General features: G+C 38.0%; 1 protein-coding gene and 1 pseudogene across 1 annotated transcript in view; both read left to right on the top strand.

The window, feature by feature from the left end:
* MUC19 (mucin 19, oligomeric) overlaps nt 1-13,586 on the top strand; it is a 154,241-nt gene extending 140,655 nt beyond the window's left edge. The window contains exons 85-99 of the mRNA XM_057704185.1: nt 33-86; nt 1,375-1,428; nt 3,127-3,180; nt 3,660-3,713; nt 5,443-5,558; nt 5,605-6,208; nt 6,321-6,563; nt 7,081-7,110; nt 8,904-8,935; nt 9,024-9,186; nt 9,537-9,574; nt 10,802-10,912; nt 11,853-11,892; nt 12,513-12,621; nt 13,400-13,586. Of these exons, the coding sequence (XP_057560168.1) occupies nt 33-86; nt 1,375-1,428; nt 3,127-3,180; nt 3,660-3,713; nt 5,443-5,558; nt 5,605-6,208; nt 6,321-6,563; nt 7,081-7,110; nt 8,904-8,935; nt 9,024-9,186; nt 9,537-9,574; nt 10,802-10,912; nt 11,853-11,892; nt 12,513-12,621; nt 13,400-13,586 (1,889 nt within the window). The remainder of the gene's footprint in view (nt 1-32; nt 87-1,374; nt 1,429-3,126; nt 3,181-3,659; nt 3,714-5,442; nt 5,559-5,604; nt 6,209-6,320; nt 6,564-7,080; nt 7,111-8,903; nt 8,936-9,023; nt 9,187-9,536; nt 9,575-10,801; nt 10,913-11,852; nt 11,893-12,512; nt 12,622-13,399) is intronic.
* Nucleotides 5,420-6,610, top strand: LOC130833204 (keratin, type I cytoskeletal 18-like; annotated as a pseudogene).
* Nucleotides 13,587-24,589: the final 11,003 nt, after the last annotated feature.

Here is a 24,589-nt window from a genome sequence, read left to right as displayed (position 1 = left end):
GCGACTCAATTTTTCCTTCTTTGCTCTTACAGAAGCAACGACTTTTAAAGAACATGTTGGAACCACTGAAGCAGGAATTCCCTCGGGTGAGTTTTGCTAGATTTTGGATTCTCAATGATTTTTCCATTTGAGTTTACTACATACAGGTTGTGAATGAAAATAAGCATGGCTTAAAATTGGTTTCTTTTAACTTAATAACAGATCATAAGGCCAACCTAGATTAGCTCCTTGGTTTTTCCTAGAGAACATGCTAATAGACACAAGTAAATTTGTTAAGTAAGGCTTTGATTGAGATGCCTAACCCTTGATCACAAGTACAGACAATTTTTTCTGTTTCTTTTTTTCCCTAATGCTGAAAAACTGGGGAGTTAAGTCACTAGCAGTAAATCATGTGGATATAGGACAGACATTTTCTCATTTAATATCAGATTCTAGATGATTCTAGATCTAGAGAAATAAGATCTATGGAGCAAGTATGACTTTTCCTCCTATATTTTATTTGAACAGGCAGTCATGAGAATGTGCATTGGAAAAATATGCCAGGCTTAACATTTTGTGCAAGAAAAATTCTTAAACTGTTTTCTCTTGATTCAGAGAAACAGGAACACTTGTCAATACCACACTTTTCTTAGGGTGAGGTAGGCTTCATGAGGCTTATGCTTCTCTCTTATTACAGGTACCACTGGGATAGCCTCTGGCACTACAATTATTCCTAGAAGTTCCAACACAGGCAAGTCAACATTTAATAACTGGTTCTAAGTAGCTAAGCCTAGAAAAGTAAGAGCCTTTCTCTGGAATTTACTGACTGTTGTAGCATCAACACAGCAGTCCTGACTTCAGTCTTTTTTGCCTTTCTTAGGGACTAGCACTGGAGTTGGAATACAAACAAGTAAGTGTCAGTGGTTCAAATCTGTTGTGTTCTCGGTTAATGACTCCTATGCCTTTGCTTCAACATAGGGTAATGTTGAAGGTAAAGATAAAGGGCCAGTGAATAGGGCAGAATCTCATTAGGGAGTGCCCTTTTCTAGCCATCTAATGTTGTCTTCTTGTTCTGAGTTTCTGGGCTCCAATGAGAGCCCCCAGGTAAGTTTGTAAAAGTACGCAAAGGCGTGCTACTGAAGGGAGGAGTAGAGGCTGAAATCCAGCCAGCATTTCATCCACAAGTTATAAATCCATGAGGCTTCATCTGCCCAGAGGGTTTTTCTTTTCTGTCTTTGTTTTTTGTTTGCTTTCACTTCATAAAGTTGCTCTGTGGGCTAGCTGCAGCGTTGGCCTAGACTCTCATCTGATTTACTTTCTCTTCCTGCTTTAGATCTTTGAGACTAGCTACAGAACGTGTGTCTGATGTGGAATGTCCCTCATTTGCCTCTGCAGGTACTGCTGTGGTATCAAGCAGAATTACTGGTGTCTTAGAAAGTTCCAGCCCAGGTAAGGAAATGAATGACTCACATGAAGTTAACATGCTCAACATTCTTCTTCCCCGTAACACCCAAGTGTTTCAAAAAATGAATATTTATCTCTATGAATATTAAACTTGAACTGTAAAAGAAAAATTGTACCAGATGGAGTTAAACAGGCAAAGAAGACTTTAAGATTATTAAATAGGAGTCAAGACCATTGCAACAGGGTTGAGATTTTGAACTCAACTTTGCTGAAATAAAAAGTGGGAGAGTTTTAAGTGCTGGGGTGAAATAGTGGAAAGGTACTGCAGAACGTTAGGGGAGAGGTTGGTTTACATGATTAGGCCATCTGTGTTTGCTAATTGATGCTTGTAGAATGAAGTTAGGCTCCTGCCTTTCCACAGTGACAGGGAGATAGGGGCACTATTTTTCTTTTCTTTTTTTACTGAAGTATAATTGATTTACAATATTATATTAGTTTCAGGTATATAGCATAGTGCTTCAATATTTTCATAGATTATACGTCATTTAAAATTATTACAAAAAATGGCTATATTCTCTGAATGTATAATGTATACTTGTTGCTTATCTATTTTATATATAGTAGTTTGTATCTCTTAATCCTCTACCCCATCTTGCCCTTTCCTTCCTCTCTCTCCCTACTAGTATCCACTAGTTTGTTCTCTATATGTAAGTCTGTTTCTATTTTGCTATATATATTTGTTTGTTTTAGTTTTTAGATTCCACATATAAGTGAAAACATACAGTGTTTGTATGATTTATTTCACTAAGCATAATACTCTCTAGGTCCATCCACATTGTTGCAAATGGCAGAATTTCATTCTTTTTCATGGCAGAGTAACATTCCATTATACATACACCATATATATTTATGTATATATATATATGTATCTATCTACACATTACATCTTCTTTATCTATGCATCTGTTGATGGACACTTGGGTTGCTTCCCTATCTTGGCAATTGTAAATAGTGCTTCTATTTACATTAGGGTGCATGTATGTTTTTGAATTAGTGTTTTTATTTTTGTTTGGACATATATCCAGGAGTGGAATTGGTGGGTGGGGTGGGAAAATGGTAGTTCTAAAAGATTAAAGACCTAAATGTAAGAGTTGAAACCATAAAATTCCTAGAAGAGAACAAGACAGAATACTCTTTGACATAAATCGTAGCAATATTTTTTTGGATCTGTCTCCTAAAGCAAAAGAAATAACAAAAATAAGCAAATGAGACCTAATCCAACTTAAAAGCTTTTGCACAGCAAAGGAAACCATCAACAAAACAAAATGACAGCCTCCTGAATAGGAGACAATATTTGCAAATGATATGACTGACAAGGCGGTTAATAGCCAAAATATATAAACAACTCATACAACTCTACCCCAAAAACTAATACAGGAGAACCAGGAAACCAGGATATAGGAAGTAAAATAGTTAAGTGTGAAAATACTTTTTGTCATTAAGAGAAGGGGACCCTTAAGTGATAAAGTTACCAGGGTCATAGGAAAATACTCAATTCTTCTTTAAACAAGTTGTTGCTATGTTAGGGCCTGTTATGTTTCAATGGCAAGAGCATGAACTAGACTTAGTAGGTGTACTAGTACACTCCAGGTGCTTTGAGACTCTTATTCTATGTGAAGATGTCTTCGGACACTATCTTCCGAGACCAGAAAAAGTTCATTGCTCCTTCCCTATTCATTGTAGGTACCTCCAAGGAAGCATCTGAAACAACCACTGCTCCTGGAATTTCTACCACAGGTAAGTCAGATAATAATAAATGAACTTTGCTTGGTGGCATCTCAGAAGACAGGACAGCTTACCTGAAGTTAAACTCTAGCTTTTCTAGTCCCCTCTACTCACCACTTTTGTTCCTCTCTTAGCAGTCACTGCTTCCACAGGAATCAAGGAACCCTCTGGAACTGGAATACAAACAAATGAATGTTAGCAATACAAACCCTTCAATGATCAGTGTGCCTGTGATTATATATAAGAAGTTGAGTTTGGAGGAGAGGAGTGGTGGGAAAGAAACAGGAAAGAAAGGCCAGAAAGATTATCCGTATCCTTTTGGAACGTGACTTTGAAGTTCCACTAGGGATTTTTTTTTTTTGCTCCAGGATTTTTTGGGTTAGGCTTTTAACAGAATGCCTCACTGGAAGACTTAGTTATGACCTTAAAATCTCTGAGAATAGGATTATGAAATGTGCTATTCTGGAAATTTTTAATCTTTCCTTCTGCAGGCTCCACCTCAGTGTCAAATGGAATCACAACAAGCTCCAAAGTATCCCACCCAGGTAAAATGAAATGACCCAAATGCGCTGGAGTGAATTGTTTCATCCATGTGGCGTTTTCCTTAAGCATGGATGTGTGTGATTACTTGTGCACACAGTAACTCGGTATGTGTACCTGCTATCAATAAATAAAATAACAACATTAGCCTTTTCTGTCTCCTCAGAAACCACTGTAGTAGCAACAGGAGGTCAAGAAAATGAAAATGCAACAGGTCAGTATGGGAAAAGTGCTAATTTCTTTGTTACTTATTTGACTAGCATTTCTTTAATACCTTGTATATACTAGACTCTGTAGTAGCGCTTGCCATTTTATAGCTTTGTGAGCGTGTGTGCTGGGGAAAGAGATTATTATGGGCACAGATACTATCGTTGTAGTGTATTTAATGCTACTCAAGCACGTGCACAGCAATTATGGTTCTGGGAGTGCAGTGAGACTGTTCATTTCTTTTTTTTTAAATTTTATTTATTTATTTATTTATTTTATTGGCTGTGTTGGGTCTTTTTTCTTTTTTTGCTGTGCACGGGCTTCATTTTCAGTTGCGGTGAGTGGGGGCTACTCTTCGTTGTGGTGTGCAGGCTCCTCATTGCTGTGGCTTCTCTTGTTGTGGAGCACGGGCTCTAGGCGCGTGGGCTTCAGTAGTTGCAGCACATGGGCTCAACAGTTGTGGCTCACGGGCTCTAAAGCGCAGGCTCAATAGTTGTGGTGCACAGGCTTAGTTGCTCCGCCGCATGTGGGGTCTTCCTGGACAGGGATCGAACCCGTGTCCCCTGCATTGGCAGGCGGATTCTCAACCACTGCGCCACCTAGCAAGCCCCGAGACTGTTCATTTCTGTTCACTCATTGGTAGGGTTGAGTGAAGGCATCAGAGAAAAGATACTTGAGTGTAATATTGACTAGGGTGCAGAGGGAATTTCTGCCAAATGGCACTTGAAAAGACAGAGACATGAGACAGCATGAGTCACTTCAGGAATCAACCAGGTATTGGTAATATCTGTATGAGGTTCAGGGAAGAGAAGAGATTAGAAAGGTAAGCAGAGGAAAGTTTCTGAAGGACCTTATTTCCAAACTTAAATGAGACTTTCTCCTTATAATAAGTGGGATGTCCTTTAGGATTTTGTTAATCAAATGATATGATCAGATAGGTCTTAGAAAAATTATTCTGATAGCAAAGTGGAGAGTATGAGATTGTATGTTATTCCTCCCATTACAGATTTCTTCAATGAACTGGGAATTCTGGGTAGGGAAAATTTCCTGCTATATTTATGCCTAAACACAATTTCTTTCTCTGTTGCTCATTTCTGTTAATCTGCTAAGCGTTTATAATTGGGAATTAGCCTAGTCTCCCTTAGTAAAGAGAAACATTTTTTGCATCAAACTTGCACATCTTTAATTCATTTATTTTCTGTTTTTCTATACCTATTATCTGTTAGGGTCCTTTTATTCAAACATGAAGAAACTTTAAGTTCTCAAATATTCTGTTGCCCTTAGTTCAGCCTTCTGCTTAGTAAATAGAATAAAAATATTAATCTGAGTTTTAGCAGTTTGCAAATAGAATTTGAAATTTGAGTGGATTGTTAGGTTGACCAAACTTTGTGATATATGAAGCCTCAAAAAAAGTAAGCAGTTTAAAGCGTTTGGTGGGAATGGAGACAGAATAAGATTAAAATATTGTAAGACAAAAAGAGGATAAATAGCCCAGCACCTGAGTCTTGGCCTTGCTCTTTCCTTGAGGAACAAACATGAGCTTCAGCGCGCAGTTCACCTTTTCCAACTACCAGTCCCTGGGCTCTGTGCAGTCGCCTGGCCACTGGTCCAACCGGTCAGCAGTGCAGGCAGCGTCTATGCAGGCACCGGGGGCTCAGGCTCCCAGATCTCTGTGTCCCGCTCGACCAGGGTGTCTGGGGTGGCTGGGGGTCCAGGAACTTGGACACTGGGATGGCCAGGGGTCTGGTGGGTGTACGGGGCATCCAGGGTGAGAAGGAGACAATGCAAGACCTGAATGACCACCTGGCCTCCTACCTGGAAAGGGTGAGGCGCCTGGAGGCTGATAATAGGAGACTGGAGAGCAAGATCCGGGAACACCTGGAGAAGAAGGGACCCCAGGTCAGAGACTGGGGGCATTACTTGAAGACCGTCGAGGACCTGAGGGCTCAGGTTTTTGCAAGTTCTGTGGACAATGCCCGCATCGTTCTGCAGATTGATAATGTCCGTCTTGCTGTTGACTTCCGAGTCAAGTATGAGATGGAGCTGGCCATGCGCCACTCTGTGGAGAGTGACATCTATGGGCTCCGTAAGGTCTTTGGTGACACCAGTGTCACCCGGCTGCAGCTGGAGACTGAGATCGATGCTGTCAAGGAGGAGCTGCTCTTCATGAACAAGAACCATGAGGAGGAAGTGAGGCGTCTACAAAACCAGATTGCCAACTCTGGGTTGACCGTGGAGTTGGATGCTCCCAAACTCAGCACTTCAGCAAGATCATGGCAGACATCTGGACCCAGTATGATGAGCTGGCTCAGAAGAACTGAGAGGAGCTCATCGGTTCCATGAGAAATCTGAAGGCCAGCTTGGAGGCCAGCCAGAGGGAAGTGGAGGCCTGCTACACCATGCAGATGGAGCAGCTCAACGGGGTCCTCTGCACTTGGAGTTGGAGCTGCCCCAAACCTGGGCAGAGGGGCAATGCCAGACCCAGGAATACGCGGCCCTGCTGAGCATCAAGGTCAAGCTGGAGGCTGAGATCAGCACCACCCACTGCCTGCTGGAAGATGGGGAGGACTTCAATCTTGGTGACGCTGTGGACAGCAGCAACTCTATGCAAACCATCCAGAAGACCACCACCCTCAGGCTTGTGGATGGCAAAGTGGTGTCTGAGACCTCAGACATCAAAGTTCTGAGGCACTGAGTTAGCAGAAGCAGGGTTCCCTGGGGAGCAGGAGGCCAATAAAAGTTGAGATGTTATTGCATTAAAAAAAATAAAGAGGATAAAAATTCATAAAGGATTAAAACCAGATAACTAATAATACTTATATCCTTTCTATATCTGAGTTAACATTTCCCTTGTTTGATTATTTATTTTATTGAACTGCTTATCAGAACTGTCTTCCAAGAAATTTTGAAGAGAAGTTTACTTTGATTCTCATTCTTCCTTTTGATTTTCATATTTTCCTTCCATTAAAATTTGAAATCTAAAGGAAACACTCTTTAATGGTAGAATATCAAGTGCCAGGAGTGGAAAGGGAAGATTGATGGGAATATGTCTGTCTGTAAGACAAGCAATGTGGCCATGTATTTCCAGCAATTAGACAATTATATTTACTCCAAACATATTCCAGTAACCTTAGAGATTAATGTGAGGTGTCTGTTTTTACACAGGGTGTACAACATCACTTCCACAGTCTCCAGGTAAGCATACCTCCACTTGAAAAGCAATCATTCTACATTAATGGTTTTTCTTGTAAATCAAATTTCAGAGGTCATGCCATTAAAAGTCACTAACTATGGAAGTGTTATAGAATAGGAAAACTTGAAGTGGATGAACTTAGCTTTTATTCACCAAATACATAGTGAATGATAGTCTCTTTTGTCACACACACACACTAATAAAGCCAAACGAAATAAACACGTCTTGTCAAAATAGAGTTTACTTATTAACTAAAGCATTTCATGTAACTATAGGATACCTTGATCAAAATATTGCTACTTGATAGTATTTTTTAAACTAGATCATTCCAGCTTTTTTTTGAGGACTGAATTTTAGCAAGAAAAATTAGGAGTAACCAGAGTTCAATAATTTTAGAGGACTTTGAGCTCCTTTAAAATTATCAAGCCAATGTGATGTGCTTTGTATACAGGGGCAAAAGTTACCAAAAAAATCATTCTCTGGTCTTAGGATATAGTAGGAGAGGAAGATTTTCAAAGAAACATAGGCAATTTTCATATAAGGCTGAAAATAAATTTCACAATGAAATATGTGACCTGTGTATTATATAGTGAGCACATGTTATGCATCACATGTTACATATATTGTGTACTTTGGAAAGATTCTCGGGTATTTTATCAGAGAATTGGAATTTGAGAACAATAAGTAGGCTAGTCCAGGGTATATAAATGAAAGAAGTGAGACAGTGTTGAGATGACAGATTGGAGACACGTTATGGCAAACTCAGAACCCAAATTACTAAAATAATGTCTTTGGTTTGCAAGACTATAAGGGGTATCAGAAATTCTTAATCAAAGCAATGATGAGCTGAAATGTAGGCTTTAGGAAAACTATCTACCTAGGACATGAACAACTGAATGGATCAAGGAGAAGTCTCAGTCAGAGTAACCCTCAGAATGCCAGATTATGCTCGATCAAAGGTCCTGGGGTACTATTGTTAACAAGTAAAATCAGGAAAGGAAGGGGTTCCAGTGAGGATAAGGACACAAGATTTTGCAATAGTTTCAATGCCAATGACGGAAAGGAAGTAAGATGACTTCTAAGTGTGAAGCTTAAGTAATTGAAAGAACTGTTCAGTCCTTAACAGGAAGTGGCCAGTTTAGATGAAAAACTGGTTTTAGGGGTAAGATAATTCAGTCTGTTTTGTGCACATTATGTGCACATCTTTGAGATTCTTTTAAATCTGCTAGCTCACAAGAGATGTCTATGCAGGAGCTAGAAATTTGAGAGTCATCCACTTGATATTACAATGGATAGTATAAGGATGGAAGAAGGTACCAGGGGAAAGAATAGAGACAAAGTGAGAGAGAGGAGAAAGAGTTGCTAATAGAGAGGAATTTCAGAGTGTTCAATCTGAAGGAAGAACATTTTCAAGAAGGTGAGAGTTAAAAAATGTCAGCTGTTGTAGGGAACTTGAAAAGCTGAGAAAGAACTCTTGGGACTGGTAATTATGAGGTCTTGGTGACTTGTAGGATTGTGGAGGCAGAAGTCAGAAAGTGAAACAATAAGTAAAACAGGAGAGATCAAGAATTATCCTTTGCTGAGGATTGTAAAAATAGGAAATATATATAAGCTTGCTAGGGACAGTTTGCTCAAAGTAGCTTTATCCGCCTTAAGGCACCTTGCAATTCTTCATAATTCTGCATCCTGAAATTCTAGTGCCAGTTCAGTATTGGTCAACCTAGTGGTTACCTACAAATAACAGACTGTTATATCTTGCTGAATTTAATTAGCATTTGTCATTTCATATTAACAGTTTGTTATGGTCCACTGGGAGAAATGAAGTCTGTAAGTACACAGTTTGTCTCTACTTTAATCCAAATTTACTGTCATTCCTATATTTGAATAGAAGTCTAAACTTAGCTTGTATTTGTAGCCTGGAGATATATGGACTGCCAATTGCCACAAATGCACTTGTACAGATGCAAAGACTGTAGACTGTGAACCCAAGGAGTGTCCTTCTCCTCCCACGTGCAAAGCTGAAGAGAGGCTTGTAAAGGTCAAAGCTAATGATACCTGTTGTGAAATCGGATACTGTGGTATGTATTCATAATACATTATTCAAATTGAATTGAATAGTTGTTTACTTATTCACATATTCAAGAGATATTTATTGAGCTACTAATATGAGTCAAATGCTTGATGGGTGTGATAAGTAAAACAGAATCTATACTTGCCCTCTTAAAACTTACCATCTTTGGAGCAGGGGAAACCCAGAATTAACAGTTATGAATATAATCAGTAAGTTAAAAGGAGATGATGGTGTTATGGGAAGAAACATTATAATGTTTCCTTATTGGTTAGTAAATATGATCTCATATACAATTTCTGTTTTGTAAGTAAAAAATGATAATATTTATCTTAGGATAAATATGTATTTATTTTTCAGAACCAATAACATGTTTATTTAACAATACCAACTATGAGGTAAGGTCATTTCTACTTTAAAATACTTCTATTAATATAATCATGAACAAATGCAGGCTCTTTCAGCTTATATGAAAAAATAATTGAAAATAGTGTAGTGGAATCTGTTTATATTTTTCCCACATTCATTTCAAAAGAAAGGTCAAATGTAATATCCACCATAACTTGCTTCAAAGGGGGACAACATACTTGGTCATTAACCCAGCAATGGAGCTTCAGAACAAAATTTCCCACGGATCTCGCCAGATGGAGAAGACATACAACCTTCAAATCAATGAACAGAGTTAAACTGTAGTTATAATCAGGAAGATCAGATGGCCAAACTGTCAGAGATTGAGTAGGAAAATCCAAAAGACTTGAACTCCGTTATAGGGATATAGCAACATAGTATATTCAGGGCTGGATTTGACAACTGATTTGTCATATTGGAAAGTAATTTAGCTTTTTAGAAAAACTATCAGGAAGCCATAAAAACCAGATAATTCTCAAATTGATATTAATAAATTTGAACTGGTGATACTAAACATTACAACAAACTAAATCTGGAATGAAATATGTGGTATGTTAGGAAATATGTAAAACAGAGCCTATAATTTAATAATTTAATTTGGTAACTCATTTATTACACTCACATTTCTATCTGGGCTTCTTAAATTTTGGTTTCCAAAGGTGATCTGGCTTGAGAACCTATGACAGTTTTGAAATATAAAATATGATGATGTTTAGAGAACAAAGAAAAGTTTTACCTCTAATCATTTATATGCAAAGTAGTTGAAATAATAAAATTTCATTTTACCAGCAAGTTCACTTCGTGGTTTGAGGGCCTGATATAAATGGACTTTCCCAAACTGATGTTTGAATTTTAAACATAAAGTAATTATAAACCAATCTAGAGGAGTTTAAAAGCATAGGAACACAAGCAAAGATAAAAGATATCCTGTGGGACTTTTCTTTAAAATCCTTGAAAAATATAATAGAGCTACTATAGATGAATCTTAATTTGAGGATTGAGAATCTTGACACATTCTGTGCTCCCAGTGAAGACCTTTAATTTATTCATGGAAGTAGAAGACTTTAATCCACCTTTTCTTAAGTATTAATTTAATGGCTGAAAGCACCTATGGAAATTTACTAAACATTATAAATTAAAAAAAAAAAATACAGGTTTTCCTAAAAAAGAACTCAAGGTGAATAATCATTTGTTCTCTCCCCTTCCGTGCCTCCCAGGTTGGTGCTTCATTTGATGACCCCAACAACCCATGTATCTCCTACACCTGCAACAACACTGGTTTCATTGCAATGGTCCAGGACTGCCCGAGGCAGACCTTGTGTGCAGAAGTAAGTCATCTTCTTCAGTACTGATCCAGAAGATTCACTTCTCATGTTAAATATAAACACAACCTGTCTTCCTCCTTATTTGGAAAACTTTGTACCTGGACAGTAGGCACAAATTTTGTCCATTCCGGTTATGTCATCCATGTTTTATTGCCAAGTATATTTTTCACATCAAATATATATTTGCAGGTTTTATAAAACGCAATCTAGTGCTATTCTAGAAGTAAGTTACTGTAGAAAGCATGTTGCTGTTTTTTAAATACACAAAAAGCTATTTTCTTCAAGGTTCATGGATTCAGGTTAATCATTTCCCATAAAATAACACATTTTTTAATATAATCACATAAATGTGTACTGTTCAGATCTCTCCTTGTGCCACAATTTTTATCCCCCCCAAATATGGTGAGGGTTTTGTATTAATGAATGTTTAAGTTTAAATAACTAAGGAAGGTTTAAATTTACTAATTTTTCTTTCTGAAGATATAATTGATAATATAGTTTAAAGTTTTATTTTAGAACTCCAATATTGGATTTCAACATTTACTTTGAGACATTGATAGGTTTGAGGTTATAATAATGTGTAAGGTAAAAATCCTGCCTGTGAGAAACTTACGGTGTCAAGTAGTAACGTTATTATTAAAGTATTTTTTCAATTAAAATGAGAGGAGTAACTTATTTTTTATTTTTTGCAGTTTATTTTAAAGAAGAATTTAATTTAAAAGTTGTTTTTCCCTTTCTCACCACTGTTAAAAAAATTTGGTGTCAATCGTCTCATTTTTATTACTCTACGCTCCCGTCTGTGCTGACTGAATCTGAGATCACAGTGCTTATTTGTTCCATTTCCCCCTCTGTGATGCTATTTCAATAAGTTAACACATGTTATTTTATTTATAGAAATTTACAGAGGTTTTTCAGTCTTATTCTTTTTCTCTTACCCCTATAGGAAGACAGAGTCTATGATTCAAAAAAATGTTGCTATACGTGTAAGTAAAATTAAGTTCCACATACAGAGGAAATGTAAACTGTTGATAAAGATTTAGTGTTTCTTTAAAACAAAGTGGCAGGTCATTAATAGAAAGTCTCCTGTGTTTTTAATACAACAGGTCATCTAACCCATATGCACAAACTAGCAATTAATATAATGTGTTATAGTTTCTTACTCCTGTTGGTTGCAACATTCTTCTCAGTAAAAATCAGTGATGTTTACAAGGGAAAATTTAATTTTCATGGAAAAAATGAGTTTGCTCTCCTAACATTGGTAGGTTATGTTGTAAACTGTTGTATTAGATTAGCCATGAGAAAATGGATGTCAGAAACAGCCAGCCCTCTGTCTTTTCTTCCTTCCCCCCTCTTTCTACCTACTTCCCTTCCTCCTCCTCTTCTTTCCCCTTCTCCGATGATAGTAATAATAGAATAATAATGTAATAACATTTATTGAGTATTAATCAGGTACCTTGTTCTGGGTGTCGAGATAGTTAATCCCTTCAATAACATTGTGAAGTATTTGTTGTTGTTATTCTCTACTTTATGATTAAGAAAACTGAGACTTAGCAATTGTTAATGTTGAACCTCACTTTTGACTTCATTATCCATTTTGTTCTAGGTAAGACTGATTGTAGATCTTCACCCCTGAATGTGACTGTTAACTACAATGGTTGCAAGAAAAGAGTTGAGATGGCAAGATGCATAGGGGAATGCAAAAAGACTGTCAAGTAAGTTTTTCCTTGAATGTATCCTGTGCATTAATTTTGTAACATTGTGGAGAGAATTAAGCTTTTAAAACATTGCATGGACAAATGTTTACCTGAGAGCTAATGATCAGGACCTGGCTAAAAGAAAATATTAATATCTGCAAAATGACGTAAACATTTTAAATAGTAATTAGTCATTTTGAATAGTTTTCGAAATAAGTCAAACATAATACATTTATGACAAAGGTATTTATTTTCATACAGTGATTGCAGAGATTACTTAAGCACATACTCTTGTTTAAGTGTTTTTTTAAATGTCACTTGCGTTTTAGACATAACATATATTACATATTTTTCCTGTTGTACACTTTCACATGTAGATACAATATATGGAGAATAATAATCTGGTATTAAGTCGTATATTTTAAAAATGTTTTGTTTATATTTTTTGCACCATAATGTTCTCATTATGAGATGGTAAATCTCCATTTTGGACATTTTTTCTTTCTTTTCTCTCCTTTTCTTTTTTCCCTTCCTTTCCCTTCCCTTCCCTTCCCTTCCCTGCCCTGCCCTGCCCTGCCCTTTCCTTTCCTTTCCTTTTCTTGGTCTTACATACCAATTCTCACGAATCTACATCAGAAGTTTACAGTAAAGGGGGAAATGCAAGGTGTAGAGGAAGAATAAATTGGTTGGAAGACTTCCTAAATCAGTTAGACAATTAGAATTTGAGCACTGATATCAATTTATTTCAGAAGACATTCTGAAAATATTTATTACTGAATTTTCTTTTTTTTTTTAGGTATGATTATGATATCTTTCAGTTGAAAAATTCATGTCTTTGCTGCCGAGAAGAAAGCTATGAGTTCAGAGAAATTCTTCTTGACTGTCCTGATGGCGGGACATTATCTTACAGATACAGGCACATCACAGAGTGTTCCTGCTTAGACATGTGCCAACAATCTGTGACCTCAACAGCCAGTTATTGATAAATAGCATTATCTTTCCAGTTGTAACAGACCAGGTATTTATTTTGTAAATGAACAAAAATAATGACTTAAATAATGAGAACAACTAAACATTTGTATGTTGCTGAAAAAGTGAGTTGTCATTATGAGGCATTTTGTTCTTTTATTGACTGAACATGAAAAATAAATACAACTTTGCAAGCAATTAGCGAACATATATGTATTTATTTGGTCGCAATGAGAACTCTAGAAGTCAAGGAGAAGCTGAGTCCTATCACGGCTCTCCAGTATACTTGCCTTCTACTCTTCATCTGGATGCGGCCACTTTCCTGTTTTGTTCCTTTACTTCACAGCTAAACTTACGAACATGTGTTTTGTTCATCACCCCTTTCATTCTATGACAACTGCTTTTGCTTAGGACACCTGTGGCCTTCTTATGATTTTTTTTGTGTAGGGTCTGATATCATTTTCACTCTTCCTTTCTTGAAACATTTTTCTTGCTATTTCTGTGACATCATTTTAAATTACTGCTCCTACGTTCCGTGGACACCTTCACTTTTGCCAGTCCTTTAAATTTCAGTGCTCCAAAGTTGTATCCTGTTCCTCTTCTTGTTTTACTGAGACTCCTTGGACAATTTCATTAACATAGGTAGATGTGTTTGTACATTGAGTATTTCCAGTCTATATCTCCAGCCCCAAACTCTTCTTTGAATCACATTGATAGAATTGCATTGATAGAACTCTGAATTTACATCTCTGACTGACATTCCGTAGGTATCACAAATTAAGCAAGACCAAAACTAAACTGTCACTCCCCCTAACTCACTCCTGCACTTGTATTTTGCACACCATTGAGGTAGTTAGCTAGAAGTTGAGCTTCAATAACATCACGACTGTCATCTTCAGTACATTCTACAACTTTGCTGCCTCACACACATACCTTTCTTCCTCTACGTGTATTTCCAAATATGCCTTGCATGACATTGTTCACATATGTAAAACATGCACAGTTACTAACACTCTTATTTCCTTCCCAAACCCAATTTATCATATTCTGCTTCTGCACCACTTACATTCTTTATAACTTGGACTATTGGTAGATTTCACCATTATCGAACACTGTATGTCCAATGATGGGGGAAGAAATTTGTTATGTTAGGATCTTGGTAACTTCCAACAAAAGGTGAATAATAACTAAATACAGGTGGATATTATAGGTACTTTTAAATTTGGTTCCAACGCCTTTGGCTTTCCTCCATGTCTTGTCACTGGTTCCAGCTTTTTCTTCCTTTTAGTCTATATCAGAGTTGGTCAGCTGGCAAAATATTGGGAATTTAAGCCCTTAAAAATCCAGATGGGTGAGGTTGTAAGAGTTTTTCAGTACCTTTTGCCTTAGGGAATGATAAACACAGAGTCAACCATACACTTACATCTCAGCCTTTACAGCATGACAGTAACCCTATTCTCCCTTGGTAGTCAGAATTGAACATCTCAGACAATAGGACGACAGAGACAGACTTTCCTGCTTAGAAAGGCTGTTCTAGAGTCACAAAAAACCCAAAAAGGCTAGCAGGGACTTAGAGCAAATGGGAGAGAATGTAAATGTTGATTTCTTGTTCATCAAATATATCGCACAGTGCAATCAGCATATCAACCTCACAAGTTAGTATCCCTCAGCTGGTGTCAGAGATGCGTTCTCAATAGGCCAGTCTTTAAGGTTTACCATCTATGACTAATAAGGCAAGATAATTTCACTGATACTGTATGCACCTCTTGCTTTTCCATTTCATTCTGAAAACGTTTTTTTTTGGTTGAAAGGAGTGTTGTGCATCATTTCATGGTAGTTAATAAAATATTCAGTAAGCTGTGGATAGCAGTACTTCCCAAGGCATATTAAACACGAAAAGAAAATTCAAATCAACAATTGGTTATAGTGGAGAAAACAAGTACTGATCTCACCACATCAGAAAAGGATCAAAATTGTCCCCTTGTTACCAGGTGGCTGACTGGCAGTCCATGATGATACAAAAAAGGAAGATCACTTTATTGTTGGCATTGTGGTGTTCATATTGGCTTTAGTGGCAGGAACTTAGGCTTTTCAGCCCATGTTTCGCCTCTTCCCGGCCACAGTTGCTACCTTATTCATGAACCTCATTGTTGAAGGAGGTCATCAAGAGTGTGTGACCACCAGTTGGTCTGTGGTTGGACCAAGGCAGTGGGAGGCTCCTTACCCTCTTCCCTGTCCTTGGAATGTGCGTTCCACTTGCCTTCCCCTCACTAGCAGCAATCCCCAGGACACAACCTTGAGATAGTAAGGTGTTATTGAGACCATCTGAAGGGTATATGTGACTGAATCCAATTAAGGCCTCTATATAATCTTTTAAGATCCTGGCAGGTAGGTGCAGAGATCCACTTGTCTTGTGGTGCCCAGGACAAGCCTTGTAAGTAAGTTCCCTTGCTAATTAAAACCTGCCATCTCCCAATTTCCAATGGTCTGGCTCTTCCGTCTTTCCTTGCGCTTGTGTACAGGGGCCAATTTACAAACCAACACTCATTTAGCAACTACTGGATATGAGTGAGAAAGAAGATTTACTGACAATCATCATAAACTGTGACAACCATAGTTAATACCTACTATTTATCATCCAATTCTTGCATGAAAATCCCAGTGAGGAATCTCTGGTGAACACACACTTACTTATGTTCAGGCTTGGATCTATCATGGTGACCCAAATGATTTCTCTAAGTCTTCTTTGTATCATCCTCCAATTTTTCTTCTTTTGAGTCCTTGGTTATTTCTGTCAATTATCTGCTGCTTTCCTGAAATCATTGTAAATTCTGACTTCAAGCCAACCTTCTACTAGGCACAGTAGCCAATGAGAAATATCCTTTCTAGTTGTCATCCAAGGCTGTGCTTGAGATAGACTATAATACCACACAGAGCTGACTTTTCACAGATGCTGGCTATCATTTGGTAATCCAGCCTTGAGTCTTTTCATCCTGTTCTAACTGGTCATAAGCTAGTCCCCTCTGCCAAGCAATAGGCATAAATTCAGATAAAGGTGACAGCCAGATAGATAGTATCATATTGCAGGCACTAAGAAACTATCTCTTGGATCTGACTTTTGCCTTTGAGACCCGAATGGATCATGGGGTGCCCATCCAATACATATGACTTCCGACTGCTGCTGCGAATGCCTGACTTCACGGTTAAAGAGACAAGATAATGCCTAGTCCAGGATGAGGTGCTTTGGTTCATGGTTACCTGTTATTGCCAGATACCAGTAAAGAGCTAGTATTTGTTGAAAATAGCGTAGGTACTCCAGATGCTGATGTCTTGCTACCAAAGCCTCTATTGCTATAATTGTATTCAAACCTGTCATTTGCTTCCCTAAGTTTTGCCCTTCTGCTAAAGATTTTTCTAGAACCGTTAGATCAGCACAGATTGTAATAGGTAAAATCAAGGCAGTTTTACCAAAAACTTGATAACCCAAACAGCCGTTTTTTATTTAAAGCCCCTCTAGCGTCAGAAGCTCTTAGATCATCCAATAAAAGGACTTACAAAAGATATCCATATAGCTTTTATATTTCCAAAATCCAATGGGTCTATCTCCTAGTGTAGGGGAACAAAGTACAGCAGCATGTCCTTCACTTTGTAAGTGATGGCCCACTATCTCTGTATTATTAGGAATTCAATTGATTACAGAAAACCCAAAATAACTGACTCAAAAAAATAGAAGTTTATTTCTCTCCGGAGAAAGACTGGGTAGGTGATCCAGAACCAGGTATGACTGCACCTAGTAACCTCTATCGTGTTGCTCTGACATTCTCAACAGGCATCTTTCGTGTTCCAGCTATAGCCCATGATAGTTCTCTACAGGCGCTTTCAAATCAGCAAGAGAGGGGAATGGGAGAAGGGGAGTGTACCTGCCTTCCTTTTAAAGGCAAGACCTAGAAGTTGTACACATACTTCCACCAATACACTACTTGCCAGAATTACAGAGCCATAAATGCCTGTGGAACCACCACTAGTGATTCCAAAATGAAAGTCTATGGATCATCTATAGCATAAGCATTAGGGGTCTTTGCAAAAGTATGATTTATGAACTTCATCCAAGAGATTCCAGTTCGGTAGATTACAGAGCAGGTACTGAATCGGAATGAATATATTGATTCCAAACCAATATTTGCAAACAAAGTTCTGGGTCCCATATGGTTTCATGTGGTTCCAGAAATATCTGGAACAGCAGCTGCAGTTTGAGTCATCATCAAAATAAGCTAATTGTGAGGGATACTGTGAGGCATTGCCCAGATTCCCCTTCAAAAATAAAGGATTTATTTCTCCGGAATGCTGCTAAGAGATTGCTTTCAGCTGTCTGCCTCCTTCAGGGATTGCCTCAGCTAAAGATGGCCACGTCCCTCAATGTCATGTCCCCTTTCTGGAGTAAAGAGGAGCATCCAATGACTGATGAGGGGGAACAGAAAGGTTTGGCCTTCTCATCACAGCTTGCATCTTAAGAATGCCCTGAAAGGCTGACTGAGCTTTCCATTGAAGATGCATAATGGCTTGACTTCTCCCTCTGCCCAGTCTTGATTCCTTCCTTCTATTCCACAGTTTTGGATTCCAAGAGCATTCCCTAATATAGCTATTGTTTGTTAATATCCACCTTAGAGTCTGATCCTAGGGAACCCAATCTGCATCACTTAGGAAATTTAGCATGATTCTCTAGGGCCAAATGTTTGTAACATTCAAGCTTGAGAACTGAATAGGGGAAGAATGCAGAAATGAGCCTACCAGTGTCTCTCATTTTTGATCGTAGCTTTGAAATGAGCTAAATGTATGAATACTCCAACACTGCCTCTATCTCTCATTTTCTTCCCCCATCTTTCCCTTACATAATAAAAAAGTTTTCTGTACACCAATGAGACCATTTTAATGGATTTAAGAGGCAAATGGTCCTACCATAAAGTTAATGAGAGGAAAGAAATTTGATTATTAATACTCAATATCTAGAATTATAATTTTGTCAGAACACCTTTAAAACTCAATCAATATTCCTGACTATGCTAATATTTCTCTCCCACCTGTAACTCATCCCACATATACTGGTCAGTCCCCTTTCCTCATTTGCCTTTGTATACTTCATAGCCCTACATACACTTTAGAAAAATATCATTTCACTGAGGGATGATTGGCATGCAAAAAGCTGTACACGGAATTGAGTAGGATGGTGACATAGGAGGCTCCTAATGCCTCCTCCATTTGGATGTACCAAATGCACAGCTACACATGGAGCAATTCCTTCTGAAAGAAATTCAAAAACTAGCTGAGTGATTCCTACACATTGGGTAAACAAGAAAATATTCACGGTGAAATGAATAGGAATGGTTGAGATACACTCTCGTCATAGATCCCACTCAGTAAAGACCCAAACAACCCGGAGGGAACCCCCAACTCCCAGGTTCTCCTTGAGGAGCAGAGGGTTTGGACCACACATGTGGTGCCCAACTTTCAAGACTCTGACCTGAGGCTGAGCGCCTAAAACACCAAACTCTGACAGCAAATGAGGTGTGCATCCACAAGACCCACACGTCTACAGCAAACAAAGAAGCAGTTGATGGACACGCTAGCAGTCAGCAAGGTTATTCCCCCAGGACTCAGTGCAGAGGAAGCAGCCCATCTCCCAGGCTTTCCCTAAAAGGGGTCTAATTGCATACCATAAAAACTGCTTTCTGAGAGTCTGGCTTCTAAATTTAGCATGCATCTAGGGCCAGGCCGTGACCTCTCTGGAGACCAGAGAAGCTGGCAGACACTTCCTCTGCATTCTCCTTCTGGCCCTCTCCAACGATAAGTCCAAGTTGCTAGTATCTCTCCAGAAGGAGCTAGTACACACATCTGGCACCCCAGCATCTCTGACTGCCACTCAAGGGACAGGATCCCAGATCAATTGGCCCTGAAAGCCAATAGGACTTACATTCATGAGTCCCACAGGACTATAGCAAACTAAGAAGCAGTTTTAAAAAGGTGTGGGAGTGACTCGCCCCACCCCCCACCTGGGGCAACTATATGCCTGGGCTCAGCACAGAAGGAGCAGGCAAAACCACCCATCTCTCAGTTTCTCCTTGGAAAGGGTTTAACTACATACTTTCCCAGTTGCTTCCAGAGAGTCTGGTTTTCTAATTAGCCTGCATCTGGGTGCTGACTGCAATCCTACCTGTTGGGACATGGACAGGTCTTGGCACATAATCAACTAATGGGAGACACTAAGAACAAAGAAGTCAGCCTGGACAGGAATTGGGCTCAGCTGATTGGCGAGTCCAATCTCCTCTAAGAGAGTACTCTGTCAAAACTGTGAAAGATGGCTGTTTTATCTAATGTGCAAAAATTAACACAAAAGTCAAGGAAAATGAAGAAACAGGAATATGTTCCAAAGTAAAGGACAAGAAAGTTTCTAGAAATAGATTTTAATGAAATGGAGACATATGATTTAACCAATAGAGAATTCAAAATAATGGTCATAAAGGTGCACTTCAAGATCAGAAGAACAATGTATGAACAAAGTGAGAATTTCAATAAAGAGACAGAAAATATGAGAAAGTATCAAACAGAAATGACAGAGCTGAATAATACAATAATTGAACTGAAAAATTCAGTAGAGGGGTTCAACAGCAGACTAGATCAAGTGAAGGAAAAGATCAGCAAACTCATGGACAGGGCAGTGGAATTCATTCAATGAGAAACAAAAAGAAAAAAGGATGAAAATGAGTGAAGATCGCTTGAGGAACTTAAGGAATAATAGCAAGAAGACCTATATATATATATATATATATATATATATATATATATATATATACATACACACATTTTATGGGTCCCAGAAGGAGAAGAGAGAGAAAGAAAGGGGCAATCTATTTAAAGAAATAATGGCTGAAAACTACCCTAAACATGGGAAAAGAAACAGACATCTAGATCCAGGAAGCTCAGAAATTTCCAAATAAGATGAACTAAGGAGATCCCACCCAGACATTCTAATTAAATTGCCAAAAGTTAAAGACAAAAAGAGAATCTTAAAAGCAGCAAAAGAAAAGCAACTTGTTATGTACAAAGGAACCCCCATAAGGTTATGAACAGATTTTTCAGCAGAAATTTTTCAGGCCAATTACACCCAAATAAAGCTGAAAAAAAAAAGGTGTACATATTTAATGGATACAACTTGATGAATTTGGAGAAAAGTGTATACCTATGAAACCAACATCACCATCAAGGAAATAAATATAACCATCACCTCCCAACATTTCCTCCTGCCCCTTTTATTATCATCATTTGTGTGTATGTGTGGTAAGAACACAACATAATATCTACCTTATTAGTAAATTATTGTTATACATTATTGTTAACTAGAAGTACAATGTTGTATAGTAGATCTTCAGAACTTGTTTATCTTGCGTAACTGGAACTTGGTACCATTTGACCACCACCTTCCCATTTTCCCCTCTCTTCAGGTCCTAGCAACTAATGTTTTACTTTTTGTTTCTATGAGTTTGGCTATTTTAGATTCCACATAAAAGCAAGATCATAAAGTGTTTGTCTTTCTGTGTCTGGCTTATTTCACTTAGCATAATGTCCTCCAGGTTCACCCATGTTGTCACAAATGGCAGGATTTCCTTCTTCTTTAAGGCTATTGTGTTTATAGATTGCATTTTTTAATCCACTCATCCATTGATGAATATTTAGATTGTTTCCATATCTTAGTTATAGTGAATAATGGTGCAATGAACATGGGAGGGCAGGTATCTCTTCAAGATCTTGATTTATATTCCTTGATTAAATACACAGAAGTGAGGATACTGAATCATATGGTAGCTATATTTTAAAATCTTTGAGGAACCTCCATATTTTTTTCCATAAAGACTATACCAAGTTACATTCCTACAAACAGTATACCAGTGTTCCCTTTTCTCCACAATCTTACCAACACTTATATTTTATTTTTAATAATATTCATCTTAACAGGAGTGAGGCGATAGCTCATTGTTGTTTTGATCTGCCTTTCCCTGATGATTAGTGATGTTGAGCACCTTTTCATATTCCTGTTTCCATTTGTTTGTCTTTGAAGAATTATCTTCTCAGGTCCCTATCCTATTTTTCAGTTGGGTTATTATTATTTTTATTATTTGTTATTGAGGTATGTATTTCCTTTATACATTTTAGATATTGTTTCCTTGCTGGGCACAAGATTTTTAGTTTGATGTAGTTCCACTTGTTTAAGAGCACACATGAAGAAGACAATATGTCAGGTGGTGATAAGCGCTATTAAAAGAAAAAGGTAGGGTGAAACCTTAGAGAGCATATCTTTCAGACAAGATGTTTGGGAAAGACCTCTCTGTTAAGGTGATGTTTGAGGAGAGATGTGAATGAAGTGAGGGAGTCATGTTGATTTATGGGGCAAGAGCTACCTAGAAAGTAAGTGCAAAGTTACTGCAGTATGACCAGACTGCTCTTTAAGATATGAGACCAGAGAAATTTTGAAAACCCACACCTGCCATTCTACGTTCCCACCAGCAGTGTTTCTTTACATACTGGTCAGCACTTGCTAGTCTCTGTCTTTTTTTATTATAGTCATCCTATAGCTTACGTAACCTCGTTTCAAGCTCCAGTTTTCTCACTTGTAAAATAGGACTAATAAAAGTATCTACTTCGTATTTTTGTTTGAGGATGGGATAAGACATATGCATAATGTATAAACATCTGCGATCACACTTCCTAACGAAATAATATATTTTTTCAATCAGTATTAGTATTCTACCTTTCCTCAACACTGTAAGGCAATCTTATGGCAGTTTTATAAAGTGACTTCCATACTACATACTTTATTTCAACTTAGAAATTGAGAAAACAGATGAAAATAACGTTCTTAAGTATATAGGAAATAAGTATTTCATATTCATAATTTGAAAGGATATCTAAATTAGATAGAGACATTATGGTAACTGAGTTTTGTCATAAAGAAATATTTCAAGCTTTGGTAGTTGAGAAGATGAAGCAATACAGGGCAACAGAATGTTCTACTGTGCTCTAAATGAGGCACTTGCCATTACTCTACAGAGTAGATTATAAGAAAATAAAAATTTTCAGTTACACTTGTAATAATTATATTGTGTCCCATAGACAATATGCCTTGATTCTATTTTCAAAATTTGTTTGGAAATCATTTTTGTTCTTTTATTTCTATTGTTAAGCTGGTTGGTAGCTAATCCAGCTAAAACTATGTGGACATCTGACATTTTTCCAAATTATCAAAAGCCAATTTCTCTTTCACTTATATGGAGAAATCCAGACTTGAGAAAAGAGAAATGCCAAATTTGTTACTGTATGGGAAAAAGGAATGGAGAGACATTCCTTTCCTCTTAGTTGTGACGTGGAGACACTGCCTAAATCATAGAGTGGTTGTAAGAATCGAATGATACACTTGATATTTGGGGTTTCCTGTGAAAACCCTAGTCACATGTAAGGAACTTTGCTGCCATTCTTATTGTGTTCCTGCTTTCCTTTTCTTGTCCATCTGAGACTCTGCCAAGTTCCTAATCTCTCTCTACTTCCCCCAGGGCTGGAGCTACTTGATGCCCAGCTTTAGTTCCAGGCTTGCACAGTCTTCAGGGTAAGTTCTACCAGGCACCAAGGATTTAGCAGCTCCCATTCAACCTTCTACATCTTTATTGTGAGTCTGCTGCTGAACTAGACTCTGACAGCTGAACTTTCACCTTGTTCCTGAAATGGGCCCACCTTCTTTCCCAATTTTGAGAAAATATGATTTATTTTCCTAGCACTGGATTTCAGATTCACCTTGCTACTTTAGTACCTCCCATCCCCACCCTTTCTTTCTCTGTCGGTCTGTCCGTCTCTGTCTGGGTTTGGGATTCTGCTATTTGCTAATCAATTTTTCCTCTTCTGCTTGTTGTCTGCCTTGATTTCCAGACACATTTTGGCTCCGTTATGTAACTTCTTTAGTTAGTATGTGACTTAGGCAACACTGACTCGTCCCCTCCAAGAGTATATTTATTGCCCTAGGCGATAGCCAGGAAATTTCTCTGCTGCTACAGATTATTCATGGACATTGAGAGAGTTGTCCACCCATACTCCTGGGTTCACATGAACCAAGGAATCTTGTGACAAAGTAAATGAGCCTGCTATGAGGGTTGCAGTCATGAATGGACTGGTCTTTCCATGCAGGTTAGAATTATATTCAACTCTATTAGAGACTGATCTCTTAATGATGCCAGAATCCTCACAAAGCATCAGCCACTAGCTCTTATGAGGCTCGTGAGGAACGATGAGAATGAGACATCAGCTCTTACACTGCTGGTCAGACTTGTCCTGGTGGCATGTGTGAAAGAGTGCCTTCTCTATGGATGGAAACAGAGGTCAGTTAAGGAATCAATGTTCTCCTGTCTTCTCTATTCTCTGCATTCTGAGTTAATTCACTGCACTTAATACCAAGGGTATGGTCCATTAGGGTATGACTGTCTCAGCAAACAAAAGAAGTAAGTGAGTATCAGGGAAATACTGCTGACATATTTGTTTTCTCTGCTTTTCTTTTCTTGTCCCTCTGGGACTCTGCCAGTTTCCTAGCATCTCTCTACTCTCTCCAGGGCTGGAGAGTTTTGCATTGTGCCTATGTGTCCACTTGGTTCTAATAATAAAATGAGCATTTCAGTTGTTATCTTTACACAATTCTATAATTATGAAGTATCAAAAGATATCATTTAATTCCTATAAATTTCCCACTATATATTTGGCTAAGAATTCACCTGTGCTATTTTGCTTCTTGTTATGCAGAGTTACGTAATCCAATCTGGTATGCCAGAGAGCACTATGTAATAGACACCATATTAATTCCAACTCTAGATATTTACTGAATAGCTGCTATTCTAAGCCCTGGAAATATGATGATTCATAAGCAGACACGATTGCTTATACAGAGTTTACATTCTAGTTAAGTGGGAGTATAACAAGATATAAGTGA

The sequence above is a fragment of the Hippopotamus amphibius genome, chromosome 12 (assembly GCF_030028045.1).
Source record: "Hippopotamus amphibius kiboko isolate mHipAmp2 chromosome 12, mHipAmp2.hap2, whole genome shotgun sequence".
Lineage (NCBI taxonomy): Eukaryota > Metazoa > Chordata > Mammalia > Artiodactyla > Hippopotamidae > Hippopotamus > Hippopotamus amphibius.
The sequence above is the reverse complement of the archived record's forward strand: the minus strand, read 5'-3'. Positions and strand labels throughout refer to the sequence as shown.